At 42.9% G+C, this 12681-nt stretch overlaps 3 protein-coding genes across 4 annotated transcripts; 2 read left to right on the top strand and 1 right to left on the bottom strand.

The window, feature by feature from the left end:
- Positions 1-431: 431 nt before the first annotated feature.
- Positions 432-4160, bottom strand: LOC124259298. Of its 2 annotated transcripts, none has more exons than XM_046693401.1 (4): positions 3791-4160; positions 2485-2649; positions 2277-2369; positions 432-1694 (listed from the first exon to the last, which is right to left on the bottom strand). In XM_046693401.1, exons 1-4 carry the CDS (start codon positions 3810-3812, stop codon positions 1492-1494), a joined length of 483 nt encoding a protein of 160 aa, XP_046549357.1. In that variant the 5' UTR covers positions 3813-4160; the 3' UTR covers positions 432-1491. The 2 variants fall into 2 exon arrangements, with proteins under 2 accessions (XP_046549357.1, XP_046549358.1); XM_046693402.1 differs by having other exon boundaries at positions 2485-2613.
- Positions 4161-4603: 443 nt separating this feature from the next.
- On the top strand, positions 4604-4984 carry LOC124259272. Its single transcript, XM_046693378.1, has one exon. The coding sequence runs from the start codon at positions 4604-4606 to the stop codon at positions 4982-4984; it is 381 nt and encodes a 126-aa protein (XP_046549334.1).
- Positions 4985-7968: 2984 nt separating this feature from the next.
- On the top strand, positions 7969-11235 carry LOC124259270. Its single transcript, XM_046693377.1, has 5 exons — positions 7969-8344; positions 9212-9343; positions 9554-9658; positions 10203-10400; positions 10582-11235. The coding sequence occupies exons 1-5, from the start codon at positions 8137-8139 to the stop codon at positions 10635-10637; spliced, it is 699 nt and encodes a 232-aa protein (XP_046549333.1). The 5' UTR covers positions 7969-8136; the 3' UTR covers positions 10638-11235.
- The last annotated feature ends 1446 nt before the right edge of the window (positions 11236-12681 follow it).

Below are 12681 nucleotides of genomic sequence, written 5' to 3'. Positions count from 1 at the left end.
CATTATCACGAGACGTCGGGTCCATTTACTAACGAGCGCCTGGTAGTGTAACAATAATCAACTTTTGGTGTGCCGGGGTTCAAACCCCAGACTTTCCGCTCTACGAACACTTTCCATGTACCACAGAGTCGGTCTGCCAGTTGTGAAAATATGACTAGTTGGTATCAACAGAATATAATCTGACGTTTGCAGACATAAATGTCCTACCCTTTTATACACATACACGTAAAAAGACCCGTGAAAATCCGGGTTAGAATTGATCTTTAGTAACCCATGCTTGTCATAAGAGGCGACCAACGGGATCGGGTGGTCAGGCTCGCTGACTTGGTCGACACATGTCATCGTATCCCAGTTGCGTAGATAGATGCTCATGATGTTGATCACTGGATAGTAGTTTGTGTGCCTGGGCTGGATGAAAACATTTAAAGGCATTTCTTTCAGTTTTTATTGTTCAAGTCTCTGGAAAAAGACAAAACACAATATATTAAACATGCTACAAAGGTAATTAAACATTCGTTGTAGGTTGTGGTTGATTTTTTGAATCGTAAGCCTATGCGTCTCAATTAACCGTGATCAGTAAAGTGACAACATAATACACAATATGTTCCATGAATGAAAACAAAATTACAAGACTCTTTGATTATGACGTCATTAGTGACGACATGGGCGAACATTTTTCTTTCAAAAATAATGAAATACAGTGGTTATTTCACAATACTATGAGCAGCGGTGGGGTAGTCTGTTGGTTAAAGCGTCCGTTCGTCACTCTGAACACCCTGGTTCGACTCTTTATAAGGGTACAATGTGTGAAGCCCATTTACGCTGTCCCCTGTCGTGATATTGCTGGAATATTTCTAAAAACGGTCACGACATGTAAACAATACACAATATCATGCTGGTGACATATAAGCATTACCATGGATAACGCTTTGACTAGATATAAATGCTTTTATGCCAATATTGAGAGCCACCTGGTTGGCAAAAGAATGTATACAATCATGCTTGATGGTGGTTAAAAATGATACAAAGCAAACATACTTTTTTAAAGCGATGTATTTGATACGGGTATCATGGTTAAGTGTTGACCCTGACGTTTTCTTGCTTCGGTGACGCTTTCCACCCGAGTAACGCACGTACCCTTTGCAACATTTTTGTACATCTTTGTCAGCTTACTTGTCACCATCTTATTTCTCTTATCTCAACAGACTTGGCAGCTACACTGACCACTTCTATGATGAAGGAAACGTGTATTGTCTTATGATTGATAACATTAAGGTATGGGATCGTATCGCCTAAATACTGCAGAGGGTTACAATATGCACATGATTTGTTGATCTTTCATATTTACTAGCTCGCAACAAAACTGATAAAAAGGTATGTTTTCTTACATGACTAACATGTCACACCTCCTATCCGCCACTTGAATATATACTGCTTGTTATAAGAGCTGCTAGACACAACACAAAGGCAAAGTCGGGTTGCTTCATATAGTCAGTAAGATTTGGCTAGAAATGTTGCACTGATAGAAGATACAGTATACCCATATGTGCCTGGGTCTTTTCCAGGCCGTTTTGAACTGCGGTCGGTTCTTCGCCAACTTCTTTGATAGAACAAGATGACAAAGCCCGCCAGAGCCACCAGGATGATGCCCACTCCCAGTGTAATTACTAACACCTCTGGCATCAGGTATCCATCTGGAAGAGACGATTGACAAGAAATCAAAATGCCACGTTGATCTGGTGAATTATAAGATACATCAGTTGGGGCCACTGGTATGAAAATTTCGTCCCTGTAACGTACAACTGCCTTGACAACCCTTACGACGACAAGGTCAGTCCGATGTCCAACCAGCATTCCAGTCGATGCAATCAAACTTCCTCCCAAGGCGATCATGTTCAGCAATGGTACAGTTGGCATTTCGTTCACCCCTGTTTCTCCACACCCTACCATCATTCAACTCAAAACAGTATCCAGCCCTTAAGTTCAGTAATAGAATTGGTCTGCAGCAACTCATGCTTGTCGTAAGAGGCGGCTAACAGGATCGGGTGGTGTCAGCGATGACTTGGCTAACGCTTGTCACCGTATCCCAATTATGTAGATCGAAGCTCATGCTGTTGATCACTGGATTATCTTGTCCAGGCTCTATTATTTCCAGACCGCCGCCATATAGCTGGAATATTGCTGAGTGCGGCGTTTAACAACCAACCAACAAATCAAACAGTATCTCGACTGATCTGTGACGAGGACATTGCAGTGTATACGTGCTGCATGCTTACCGTTATTTAGTGACAAAGGCATTGTCCCCGCTGCACTGGCTATAGTTGTTGATACTCCAGTTTGTGTCTCCGTAACAGGGTCATGTAAAGAGACTGAAACACATTCAGAAAATGTGTCACACAAGAAGAAATGTTTTGTTGATAACTATAATTAAATATAAATGAACCATTAGGTAAAGTACAACATGTGTAGTACTAAAGGTTTTACCTGGACAAAGTCTGCTGCAGGGGTCAACAGTTCCTCTAACCTCGGCTTGATGGCACAACTCAGCGCAAGACTGACACTTCCCAGATTCTTCGTCCCTGTAGAAGTCTTTCGAACACATCGTCATCTTCCCTTCAGTTCCAGAGGAGATTAGATTAGAACATACACCTACTGACAACTGCGATTCGTTAGATGGTGCAAGATTATGAGGGAAGGTGCCATGAAATACACTGAAACTGGTCACATTAATATATTAATGTCACTTGACAGGAACAAAACATACCATTCAGATTCATCACGTAGACATCACGAAACAAAACAGTTATCTGTGGATCTGAGCACCGATCCTTTGCTAGAACGGTATGAATCGTACAACTTACTTCACTTTCAGCAGAGATTAATGATTATGGAACAACATTCTCATTTATATTTATGAGCAAATATTCAATGGTAAGAACCCCCAACCCCAACCCCCCATTTAAAGAATGACAGGTTTCCAAACAATCCGCATCCGACTGATGCATCAAATATTGAAATTTCCTTCAGATGTCCACCATAAAACGTCTTGAAAGTTTTACTGAGGCATTTTATGTTGTAACCCTCATCAAACAACTTCTGGGCAAGAGAGGCATGACCGTCTCTGAAATCCTGATGCAGAGAAGACGCTCGGCTGTACCTTAAAGTTGTGAAATGTCCACACTAAAGGCTGGAGCTGTTGGAATATTGCTCGATATAAAGGAAATGTTGAATGCAGGGGACTCATAGTCATAGTTTATTTAGGCTTACGAATGTCGTAGTGCTACGAACGTTGTGTGGATTTGGACCCTGTGTAGTAATATACATGTGCTACCAAGGTATTGGTCGTCTTTTCAGATGATAATTCAATTCGTAGACGATAACTGCCGAAAATATGATGTCTAAACGTTTCATTTTCTACTCTTGAATGATGCCGCTGTGCTGTCGATCGATTGCTGCCTTTTCCATGTATTGACGCATGCGCATTTACATAATACTTCATTTACATAATGAAGTAACCACAATGGCCATGGCATTGAAATCCATGACAACAACATTATATTTGATGATGGTATTTCCGTCTCTGTCTGAATTCCTCCTTCCACTGTCAGTTATTTTGTAGATCGAGACTGGTCACATTTACTAAAATTGTTATGTTTTATGTACTCAGATATGTAATAATTAACCGTGGTATTTTCGTTGCGACGATGTCGGCTTCAGCTTAGAATGAATGTTTTGGCAAGGAATACAGACAATAAAGACTTTCATGGCATGGGAAAGACGAGAAACTTACCGGTTGGCTTGTCGACAGTCATGTACCCAGTTCTTGATCGATATCCATTCTGCTACTTCCAATGTTCTCTACTCCCTCCTCTCGCGCAATGATACTGTTCGGCTCTGCATGATCGATAGATACGTTTTCGTTTCTGTTTTAACAATACCTGGAATACTCAATGTCGCTCTGTGGTATTACGTAATCCTTGCAAGCAGTTCGCTCATTATTGTATGTCTTCTACCATTGTCAGCATACCTCTTGTAATCACCGAGTCTCATGCATGGCCAAGGTGCAACTGTGATCAGAGCATCGTGACCAGATGGACTAGATCGATGTGTAAACCAGCCTTAACACTCTGCAGTTTGGGTTTCGTGGCAAATCCATATAAAATCTGAAATATGGCATATACATGCTTAGGAAGGTGTCAATTCAAAAATGTGAAAATAAATGTTCTTATTAAGCGAACTGACAAAGCCAAGTGAGTGAGTGAGTTTAGTTTTACGCCGCACTCAGCAATATTCCAGCTATTTGGCGGCGGTTTGTAAATAATCGAGTCTGGACCAGACAATCCAGTGATCAACAACATGAGCATCGATCTGCGCAATTGTGAACCGATGACATGTGTCAAGTAAGTCTTGAGCCTGACCACCCGATTACGTTAGTCGCCTCTTACGACAAGCATTGGATACTGAAGGCACATTCTAACCCGGACCTTCACGGGTTGACGAAGCCAAGGTACTTCATGAGACATTGATACAGACTGGACGTAGTGCCGGGGTGATACAGACTGAACGTAGTGCCGGGGTGATACAGACTGCATGTAGTGCCGGGATGAGACAGACTGAACGTAGTGCAGGGGTGATACAGACTGGACGTAGTGCCGCGTTGACACAGACTGAACGTAGTGCCGGGGTGATACAGAATGAACGTGCTGCGGGAGTGGAGCAGACTGAACGTAGTGCCGGGGTGATACAGACTGAACGTAGTGCCGGGGTGATACAGACTGAACGTAGTGCCGGGATGAGACAGACTGAACGTAGTGCCGGGGTGATACAGAATGAACGTAGTGCGGGAGTGAGGCAGACTGAACGTAGTGCTAGTGTGAGACAAACTGAATGTGGTGCCGGGGTGGTACAGACTGAACGTAGTGCCGGGGTGATACAGAATGAACGTAGTGCCGGGGTGATACAGAATGAACGTAGTGCCGGGTGATACAGAATGAACGTAGTGCTGGGGTGAGGCAGACTGAACGTAGTGCCGGGATGAGGCAGACTGCATGTAGTGCCGGGGTGGTACAGACTGAACGTAGTGCCGGGGTGATACAGAATGAACGTAGTGCCGGGGTGAGGCAGAATGAACGTAGTGCCGGGTGAGGCAGACTGAACGTAGTGCCGGGATGAGACAGACTGAACGTAGTGCCGGGATGAGACAGACTGAACGTAGTGGCGGGATGAGGCAGACTGCATGTAGTGCCGGGGTGAGGCAGACTGAACGTAGTGCAGGGGTGATACAGAATGAACGTAGTGCCGGGGTGAGGCAGACTGAACGTTGTGCCGGGGTGAGGCAGACTGAACATAGTGCCATGGTGAGACAGACTGAATATTGTGCTGGGGTGAAACAGATTGACCTTTGTTCCATAGTGAGAGAGACTGATTGCAGTGCCGGGTGAGACAGACTGAACGTAGTGCCCGGATGATACAGACTGAGTGCAGTGACGGGTGAGGCAGACTCAATGTAGTGTCAGAGTAAGACAGACTGAACATAGTGCCATGGTGAGACAGACTGAACATAGTGCCATGGTGAGACAGACTGAACATAGTGCCATGGTGAGACAGACTGAATGTTGTGCTGGGGTGAGACAGACTGAACGTAGTGCAGGGGTGAGAGAGACTGAATGCAGTGCCGGGTGAGACAGACTCAACGTAGTGCCCGGGTGATACAGACTGAATGCAGTGACGGGTGGGGCAGACTGAATGTAGTGCCGGGATGAGAAAGACTGAATGTGGTGCAGGTTGGTACAGACTGAACGTAGTGCCGGGGTGAGGCAGACTGAACGTAGTGTCGGGGTGAGGCAGACTGAACGTAGTGCAGGGGTGATACAAAATGAACGTAGTGCTCGGGTGAGTCTGACTGAACGTAGTGCCATGGTGAGACAGACTGAATGCAGTGCCGGGGTGAGGCAGACTGAACGTAGTGCCGGGATGAGACAAACTGAACATAGCGCCATGTTAAGACAGACTGAACATAGTGCCATGGTGAGACAGACTGAACCTAGTGATGGGGTGAGACAGACTGAACATCGTGCAATGGTGAGACAGACTGAATAGGTGCCGGGGTGGGGCAGACGGAACGTAGTGCTGGCTGAGACAAACTGAACAGGTGCTTGGTTGAGGCGGACTGAACGTAGTGCCGGGGTTGGGCAGACTGAAAGTAGTGCCATGGTGAGACAGACTGAATGCAGTGCCGAGGTGAGGCAGACTGAAAGTAGTGCCGGGGTGAGACAGACCGCTACGTAGTGCTAGGGTGAGGCAGACTGAACGTAGTGCCGGGGTGAGACAGGCTGAACTTAGTGCCATGGTGAGACAGACTGAACGCAGTGCCAGAGTGAGGTAAACTGAACGTAGTGCTAGCGTGAGACAAACTGCACATTGTGCCATGGTGAGACAGACTGAACGTAGTACCGGGGTGATACAGACTGAACATAGTGCCAAGTGAGGCAGACTGAACGTAGTGCCGGCTTGAGACAGACTGAATGTAGTGCCAGGGTGAGACAGACTGAACATAGTGCTGGGGTGAGGCAGGCTGAACGTAGTGTCAGGGTAAGACCGACTGAAGATAGTGCCATGATGAGACAGACTGAATGTTGTCTCGGGGTGAGACAGACTGAATGTAGTGTCATGGTGAGGCAGACTGAACGTAGTTCCGGGGTGAGACAGACCGCTACGTTGTTCTAGGGTGAGGGAGACCGGGGGGAGACAATCTGAACATAGTGCCATGGTGAGACAGACTGAATGCTGTGCCGGGGTGAGACAGACTGAACGTAGTGCCATGGTGATACAGACTGAACATAGTGCCATGGTGAGACAGACTGAATGCAGTGCCGGGGTGATACTGACTGAACGTAGTGCCGGTGTGAGGCTGACTGAACGTAGGGCCATGGTGAGGCAGACTGAACGTAGTGCCGGGTGAGACATACTGAAGGTAGTGCCGGGGTATTATTAAATTCAAATATGATATCAAATATCAGAGAGAACGTAGAACCCAGTTGTTAATATCACAATCATATATATAGCTTATCAAAAATAACTCTGTCAGAAAAACTAAAGTATTATATTTCGCCACAAGGTTGTGCCGCACTGATACTTGTGTGTAAATTATTTCCAAGCGTCATGGCCCCATTGTGTTTGCATGCACATGTAATCTGTTTCGGGTGGATTGACATGACTAGGTATTATTCTGCAATGACATTATATATTTACACTGAATTGTATAAACCGTGACGATGAAAAATATTTTTGTTTCTCATTACCGCCCGACCCAAAATTTCGACCCGACCCTAACATTTTTAAAATATATTTTTTACACTTGAGAAAATGCAACTTTGACTCTCAGATTGTGCATGTACTTTTCAAACTTCTAGGTTTTGATTTCTTATCGGAGAAATGGTGTAAATTTTCATATAAATCAGGGGTTTTTGGACATATAATAAAATAAAATGTAAAAATAAAATCATATGTTTTTTAAAAAGTGGTGATAAACAAGATTATTTATATACATGGCCATGGTTTATGCATTTAAATATAAATATACAACGTCATTGTATAAGAATAACCAGTTGTGACTAGCCCCTATCAGTCTGAACAGCTCGTTGACCTTCACCTAGCGGGTGAGCATATTCATGTTTACAATGCTGTCAGGTAACAATGTTTTTAGCTGGCGTAGCTTTTGTTATGGTTGGCGACACATAGTCCAGTCATCCTAGCTCATAACTGTAATAGACGTCCCCTCGTGACTTAATGTTTATACGTTCACAACAGGAGATTGCAACATACGTATACCCAGCGCAGTGACAGCCGATGACTAACGGTACACACTGCAGCACCCGACTTGAGTAGTCAAGTGCAGGGGAATTCCCTTCTAAAAATAGTCGATATTTCACAACATCCGGTGACGACACTTGTTTTCGAGTCACCGAAGGCTCTGGAACCTTCGAGAGGATTTCGTCAGTATTTAAGAAATTTACCTACACGACATGAATCAGTATAGGCAAGGGTCGCGGTCGTTCACAGGACTGTATTTCAGCTTATTCTATAGCAACTTCTATAAAAGGAAGAAAACAGTCCCGGATTTGGCTTGTATCCACCATGTTCGTAAGCTATACTTCAACAGTTCAAGGATGTGTTTTGGTATTTGTGGGACTTGCATTACCGTCGTTGTTGGGGGCAAGCAGCATCTGTAACCCAGGTGTGAGCTACCTGGACCCTGCCACAGGTAACTGCGATCCCTGTAGTGACATCTGTGAGTTTACTCGGGCACAGAGAACAGTGACAAGATGTCGGGATATGTGTCCAGGTGAGTGAAGCAATAATATTTTCCTTTTCACCGTCGGATATATAATGGTGTTTCAGATATAGCTGACGTGTATGATTCAGTCCATAACGTTCGAATCGAGTTTGACACTGAAACTTTACCGGGCTTTATTAAATTCGTTAGAGTGAAAATTAAGCAATATCGTTGAAACTGTTATATAGGGCAGTCCCATATATATGTCTTTTTGTAACGGAATAACTTCCTTGTATCGGGTGTCTGAACACTTTGGCAGAGTTGTCGTTCTTGAATGACTATTCGAGAAGGTGTGACGTTTGTAGTTAAACGGATCAATGTACCACCACTTGAAGCACATCGATCCTCATCGAATTTTTCACCATTTATAAAATTTAGTTTATTTAAAAGAAATCAAATTATACAAAATATAGAATAATGAATACTGAAAATTATTTTATCTCAGTAGTCAAGTTTTTCTCTTTGAATGTGATATTTGCCTGTAATTTTTTATTAAATTTCACGATCATTCTTATTTGTATCCATAGTATATAGTATTATACAAAATGTATTTCTTGCCGCGAATAGCTGCAAAATTGTTGATGCGGCTTTTAACATTTTCCCCTCACTCACTCATCGCATTTTTTAACACAGAAGTCATCATGGGACGCGTTAATGGGATAGGTATTTTGAAATATACATTAAATTACAGGCTACATTCCCAGTTTATGTTTAACATCAATCCTGTTGCTTGATTAATGATTTGGAATATCAGTTTGTCCACACATAATATTTCTCTATCAATCCATCTAGTCTCACCCGATCCACAAAGGTTAAGATCTGTACCCTACTAAAATGATTACGTATACTAATAACTCAATTCTAATGTTGTTTCAGGGTACAAGCCCATCCATCACCAGTGTCCTGTACAACATTTCTACGATGTCAATGTGGACAGATGTGAACATTGTAGATCTCTGTGCCTCCCTCCACACGCACGTCGAGACGACTGTCAGAGGCTTTGTCCAGGTAAGAAGTCATTGTATTCAACTTAACTGTCATTTCGTCAGTATTTCAGCCATACGTTCATCTGTTCAATGTGTGTATTCCTTCTTTAGGTTGTCATACATGTATATTTTGAAAACTGATTAATGGACCATACATGTTGATCGTTTTGCTAATAGGTCTTTGAGTGTAATGAATGAGTCAACCTGTTATTGTGATTCTACAATATTTCAGACTGGTCCGACCAGAATACATCCTCGACAAGTTCCCACACAGAGCCAAAGGTGATTTTACCAGCAAATGTCTCAGCCTACACTGCCGAGAGAAGCCCAGAAACTGGTAAATTACGTTACACCCTTTCCATTATTCTTTTATATCATTGCACCCTCATAGGCCCATTTCTCTGAGAATTTATGTGTCCGACCGAAAAAAAGCAATTTTTGCATGGGCTTTTGACCCACAACATTTTGTTCCATTGTGATTCAAATATTTGGTTATGTTAAAGCATGTCTGATCTGTCGTTTGTAGCAGCATCAATTATGAATTATTTTTTTAATTATTTAGACCATCTACATCGAAGCTTTAGACTTGTATAAGGGACCAAACAGTTAATACTGGTATTCTGGGTGACTAGGTGATGTGAGTAGGAGTGTTTCAGTTAGTATATTGTTTCACACAACTGATTCCTCAACATGTGCTGTTATATTGAGTATCACACTGACACACCACAGCTACCATATTTCACATATTCACTGTAGAATGAGGTCAATATTGTCTCCAACGGCCAAGAAACCCTAAAACAGCAAATCTTTATAGTTCCCATCAGTTTCGCTTTATGGTGATGCAAAGCTTCAATATTACAAGTTGTATTTGTTTCTTCCAGAAAGCAACTATGCATCCTTAACAACTGGTGTTTGGATAGGAGTTGGCTTCCTGGTTGTATGTGCGTTGGGACTGGTTGCTGTGACGGCTGTGTTTGGAAGAGGTTGTGTTGGCAACATTAAATCGTTTGTTTCACGACATATATTTACCAGGCACCCTACACAGGTCGAAGAAGACCCCGAGATCAGGGAGAGCCTCAGTGAGTATTAAGAGAATGGATTCACAAATATTTCAATTTTATAAATTCATTTAAAATTTCATAAACGATCACCCATGTTTATACAAATCTACTTCAATGTTTCAGTCGGTTTGGTGCTGAACCATGAAAAATGTATGCTGTAGTAGAGAACCGGTATGTAATCTCATATTCTTAATTTCAGATCCCATATACAGACCGGGACGTGGCCCTATTGCTACACCCATTGAAGACGTGTGATGGGATAGACAAATTAAAACGTTTTGAAGAAAAAGAATTGAAAAAGACAATTTAAAGACAGAACACTTGAAAGATATGTTGGAACGATCCTCAGTGGCAAGATAATCAAGTCGAGATGCCAGGAAGACAAATACTCTCGCGAGAGACGAGATCACACGAAGAAGGACAGCGGCGCCCGAGGAGAGACGAAGAATAAAATGATTGAACTAGAGAATTGACAGAAAGGACTGCATGAACTAGAGAAATGACAGAAAGGACTGCTTGAGAGTATGCGTCATGTCCATCGGTACATAGTAGTACTATAAGAGTGCACATCGCCAAATGCATACTGTACAACCGACAGAGCTCAGCCATGACAAACATTGTATCGTTTTTGTTTGGTTCTATGAGCAGACTGAGATAATTGTGTTGAGCACAGAACAATGCTACATAATCTTAATGTCATGCATAAAACGATAGAATGGATGTAGGTGTTTTCTTTATATTAACATTTGTAGTTATGGTTTCTTAGTTGTTTAGACTCTATAATGTTTGCATTCTGTTTGCATGTAGTTGTAATGTGTGTCCCAGGTAGAATAAAATGTGTATGTTCTCTCGATATGTGTGTTCGTTACAAAACAGATAAATCATCCCAGGAAATCATGTTATACACACATAACACCCTGAGATGTTTGTACAGTTGATTAGCGGAATTGCGTGATTCCAGGGAGAAAGGGGAGGTGGGGTCAGCCTAGTGATTACAGCGTTCGCTCGTCACATCGAAGACCCGGGTTCGAATCCCCAAATGGGTACAATGTGTGAAGCCCATTTCTGGTGTCCCCCGCCGTGATATTGCTGCAATATTGCTGAAGCGGCTAAACACTTAACTCACTCACTCCTGGGAGGAAGGGTGTACTATCAAAGTTTCTAGTTTTTACGTGGGATTGGATATCACCCAGTAAAACTATCTTTTGGGTAGGACATGGGACGAGGCTTAGAGTTATTGTTGGAGATGATGGCAGTTTTGAAATTCAAAGCATCCTATTTTCAGTCAAGTTATCCTCTTTTTGATGTCTGATTCTGGTAGAAATGTCCAAGGGAATTAACAACGGCAAAACATTCGCTTGTGCGATTTCGGCTTTGCAAGGAGTTTGTTGTTTGCTAACGTCGCACTCAGCAAATTTTCTAGCTATATGATATATAAAGGCAGTCTGAAATAATCGAGTCTGGATCAGACACTCGAGTGACCGACATCATGAACATCAATCTAAGTAATTGGGATGCATCAAAGAGAGCCCTACCACGCGATCCCGTTAGTCGCTTCGAGCTTAATTGCAAAAGACCGGTTCTACCTAGTATTGTCTGGGGAATTTATCAATCAGATGATTGCGAAGGGTGAGCGTATCCTGTCAAACCAGTAGAACTCGGCACAAACAGATGTAAAGGCAAGTCAAATGGCCACGTATCACAACATAGGCGGATCCGGGGGATGGGGGATGTGCAGGGGTGTGGACACCCCCTCTTTCGTCCTGAAAGATTATTAAATGGCCATGAAACTCTATGAAAAAGGGTGAAAATGAACTGAGCACCCCCATCCATTTCTCAAAAAGCTCTAACGGACATCGACACTCTTATACCACAAACTACCGTCATCGCATGCAAATGCTTCACGGACCTTTGATATGAAAATGTTTTAGCGGCTAGCGACATAGGAAGGAAAGAGTTATCAATCTTTCTACTCTTGACTTTGATCTTCAACCATGTAATATTGTTTGTCAAATGAGCCAATAAATTACAAAACGCCTGGGTTGTTTCATGTTGAGCAAAGATGAGGAATGGGAGTACGAAAACCTTGAGAGAATCTCATATAGCTTGTAGGGTTGGTGGGGAAATCTAGTGGTAAAAGCGTTCTGTCGGGTTCGGGTTCGATTCCCCACATGGGTACAATGTGTGCAACCCATTTCTGGTGTCCCCCGCCGTGATATTCACATAATATTGCGGAAAGAGGCGTAAAACTAAACTTACCCATTCGGTTTAAGCAAACAGAATATCTGATGTCGGCGGC

Source organism: Haliotis rubra, unplaced genomic scaffold (assembly GCF_003918875.1).
Source record: "Haliotis rubra isolate DU_JTF1 unplaced genomic scaffold, ASM391887v1 Scf716, whole genome shotgun sequence".
Taxonomy (NCBI): domain Eukaryota; kingdom Metazoa; phylum Mollusca; class Gastropoda; order Lepetellida; family Haliotidae; genus Haliotis; species Haliotis rubra.
The sequence above is the reverse complement of the archived record's forward strand: the minus strand, read 5'-3'. Positions and strand labels throughout refer to the sequence as shown.

What these genes read in the sequence shown, in the direction of transcription:
- LOC124259298 (XM_046693401.1), bottom strand. Translation starts at nt 3,812, where the DNA reads ATGACTGTCGACAAGCCAACCG. An exon ending in GACTGTCGACAAGCCAACCG is followed by an intron (nt 2,650 to 3,790) that starts GTAAGTTTCTCG and finishes AGTTGTCAGTAG; the next exon opens with GTGTATGTTCTAATCTAATC. An exon ending in CTGCAGCAGACTTTGTCCAG is followed by an intron (nt 2,370 to 2,484) that starts GTAAAACCTTTA and finishes AATGTGTTTCAG; the next exon opens with TCTCTTTACATGACCCTGTT.
- LOC124259272 (XM_046693378.1), top strand. Translation starts at nt 4,604, where the DNA reads ATGAGACAGACTGAACGTAGTGCAGGGGTGATACAGACTGGACGTAGT.
- LOC124259270 (XM_046693377.1), top strand. Translation starts at nt 8,137, where the DNA reads ATGTTCGTAAGCTATACTTCAACAGTTCAAGGATGTGTTTTGGTATTT. An exon ending in ATGTCGGGATATGTGTCCAG is followed by an intron (nt 8,345 to 9,211) that starts GTGAGTGAAGCA and finishes ATGTTGTTTCAG; the next exon opens with GGTACAAGCCCATCCATCAC. An exon ending in CTGTCAGAGGCTTTGTCCAG is followed by an intron (nt 9,344 to 9,553) that starts GTAAGAAGTCAT and finishes ACAATATTTCAG; the next exon opens with ACTGGTCCGACCAGAATACA.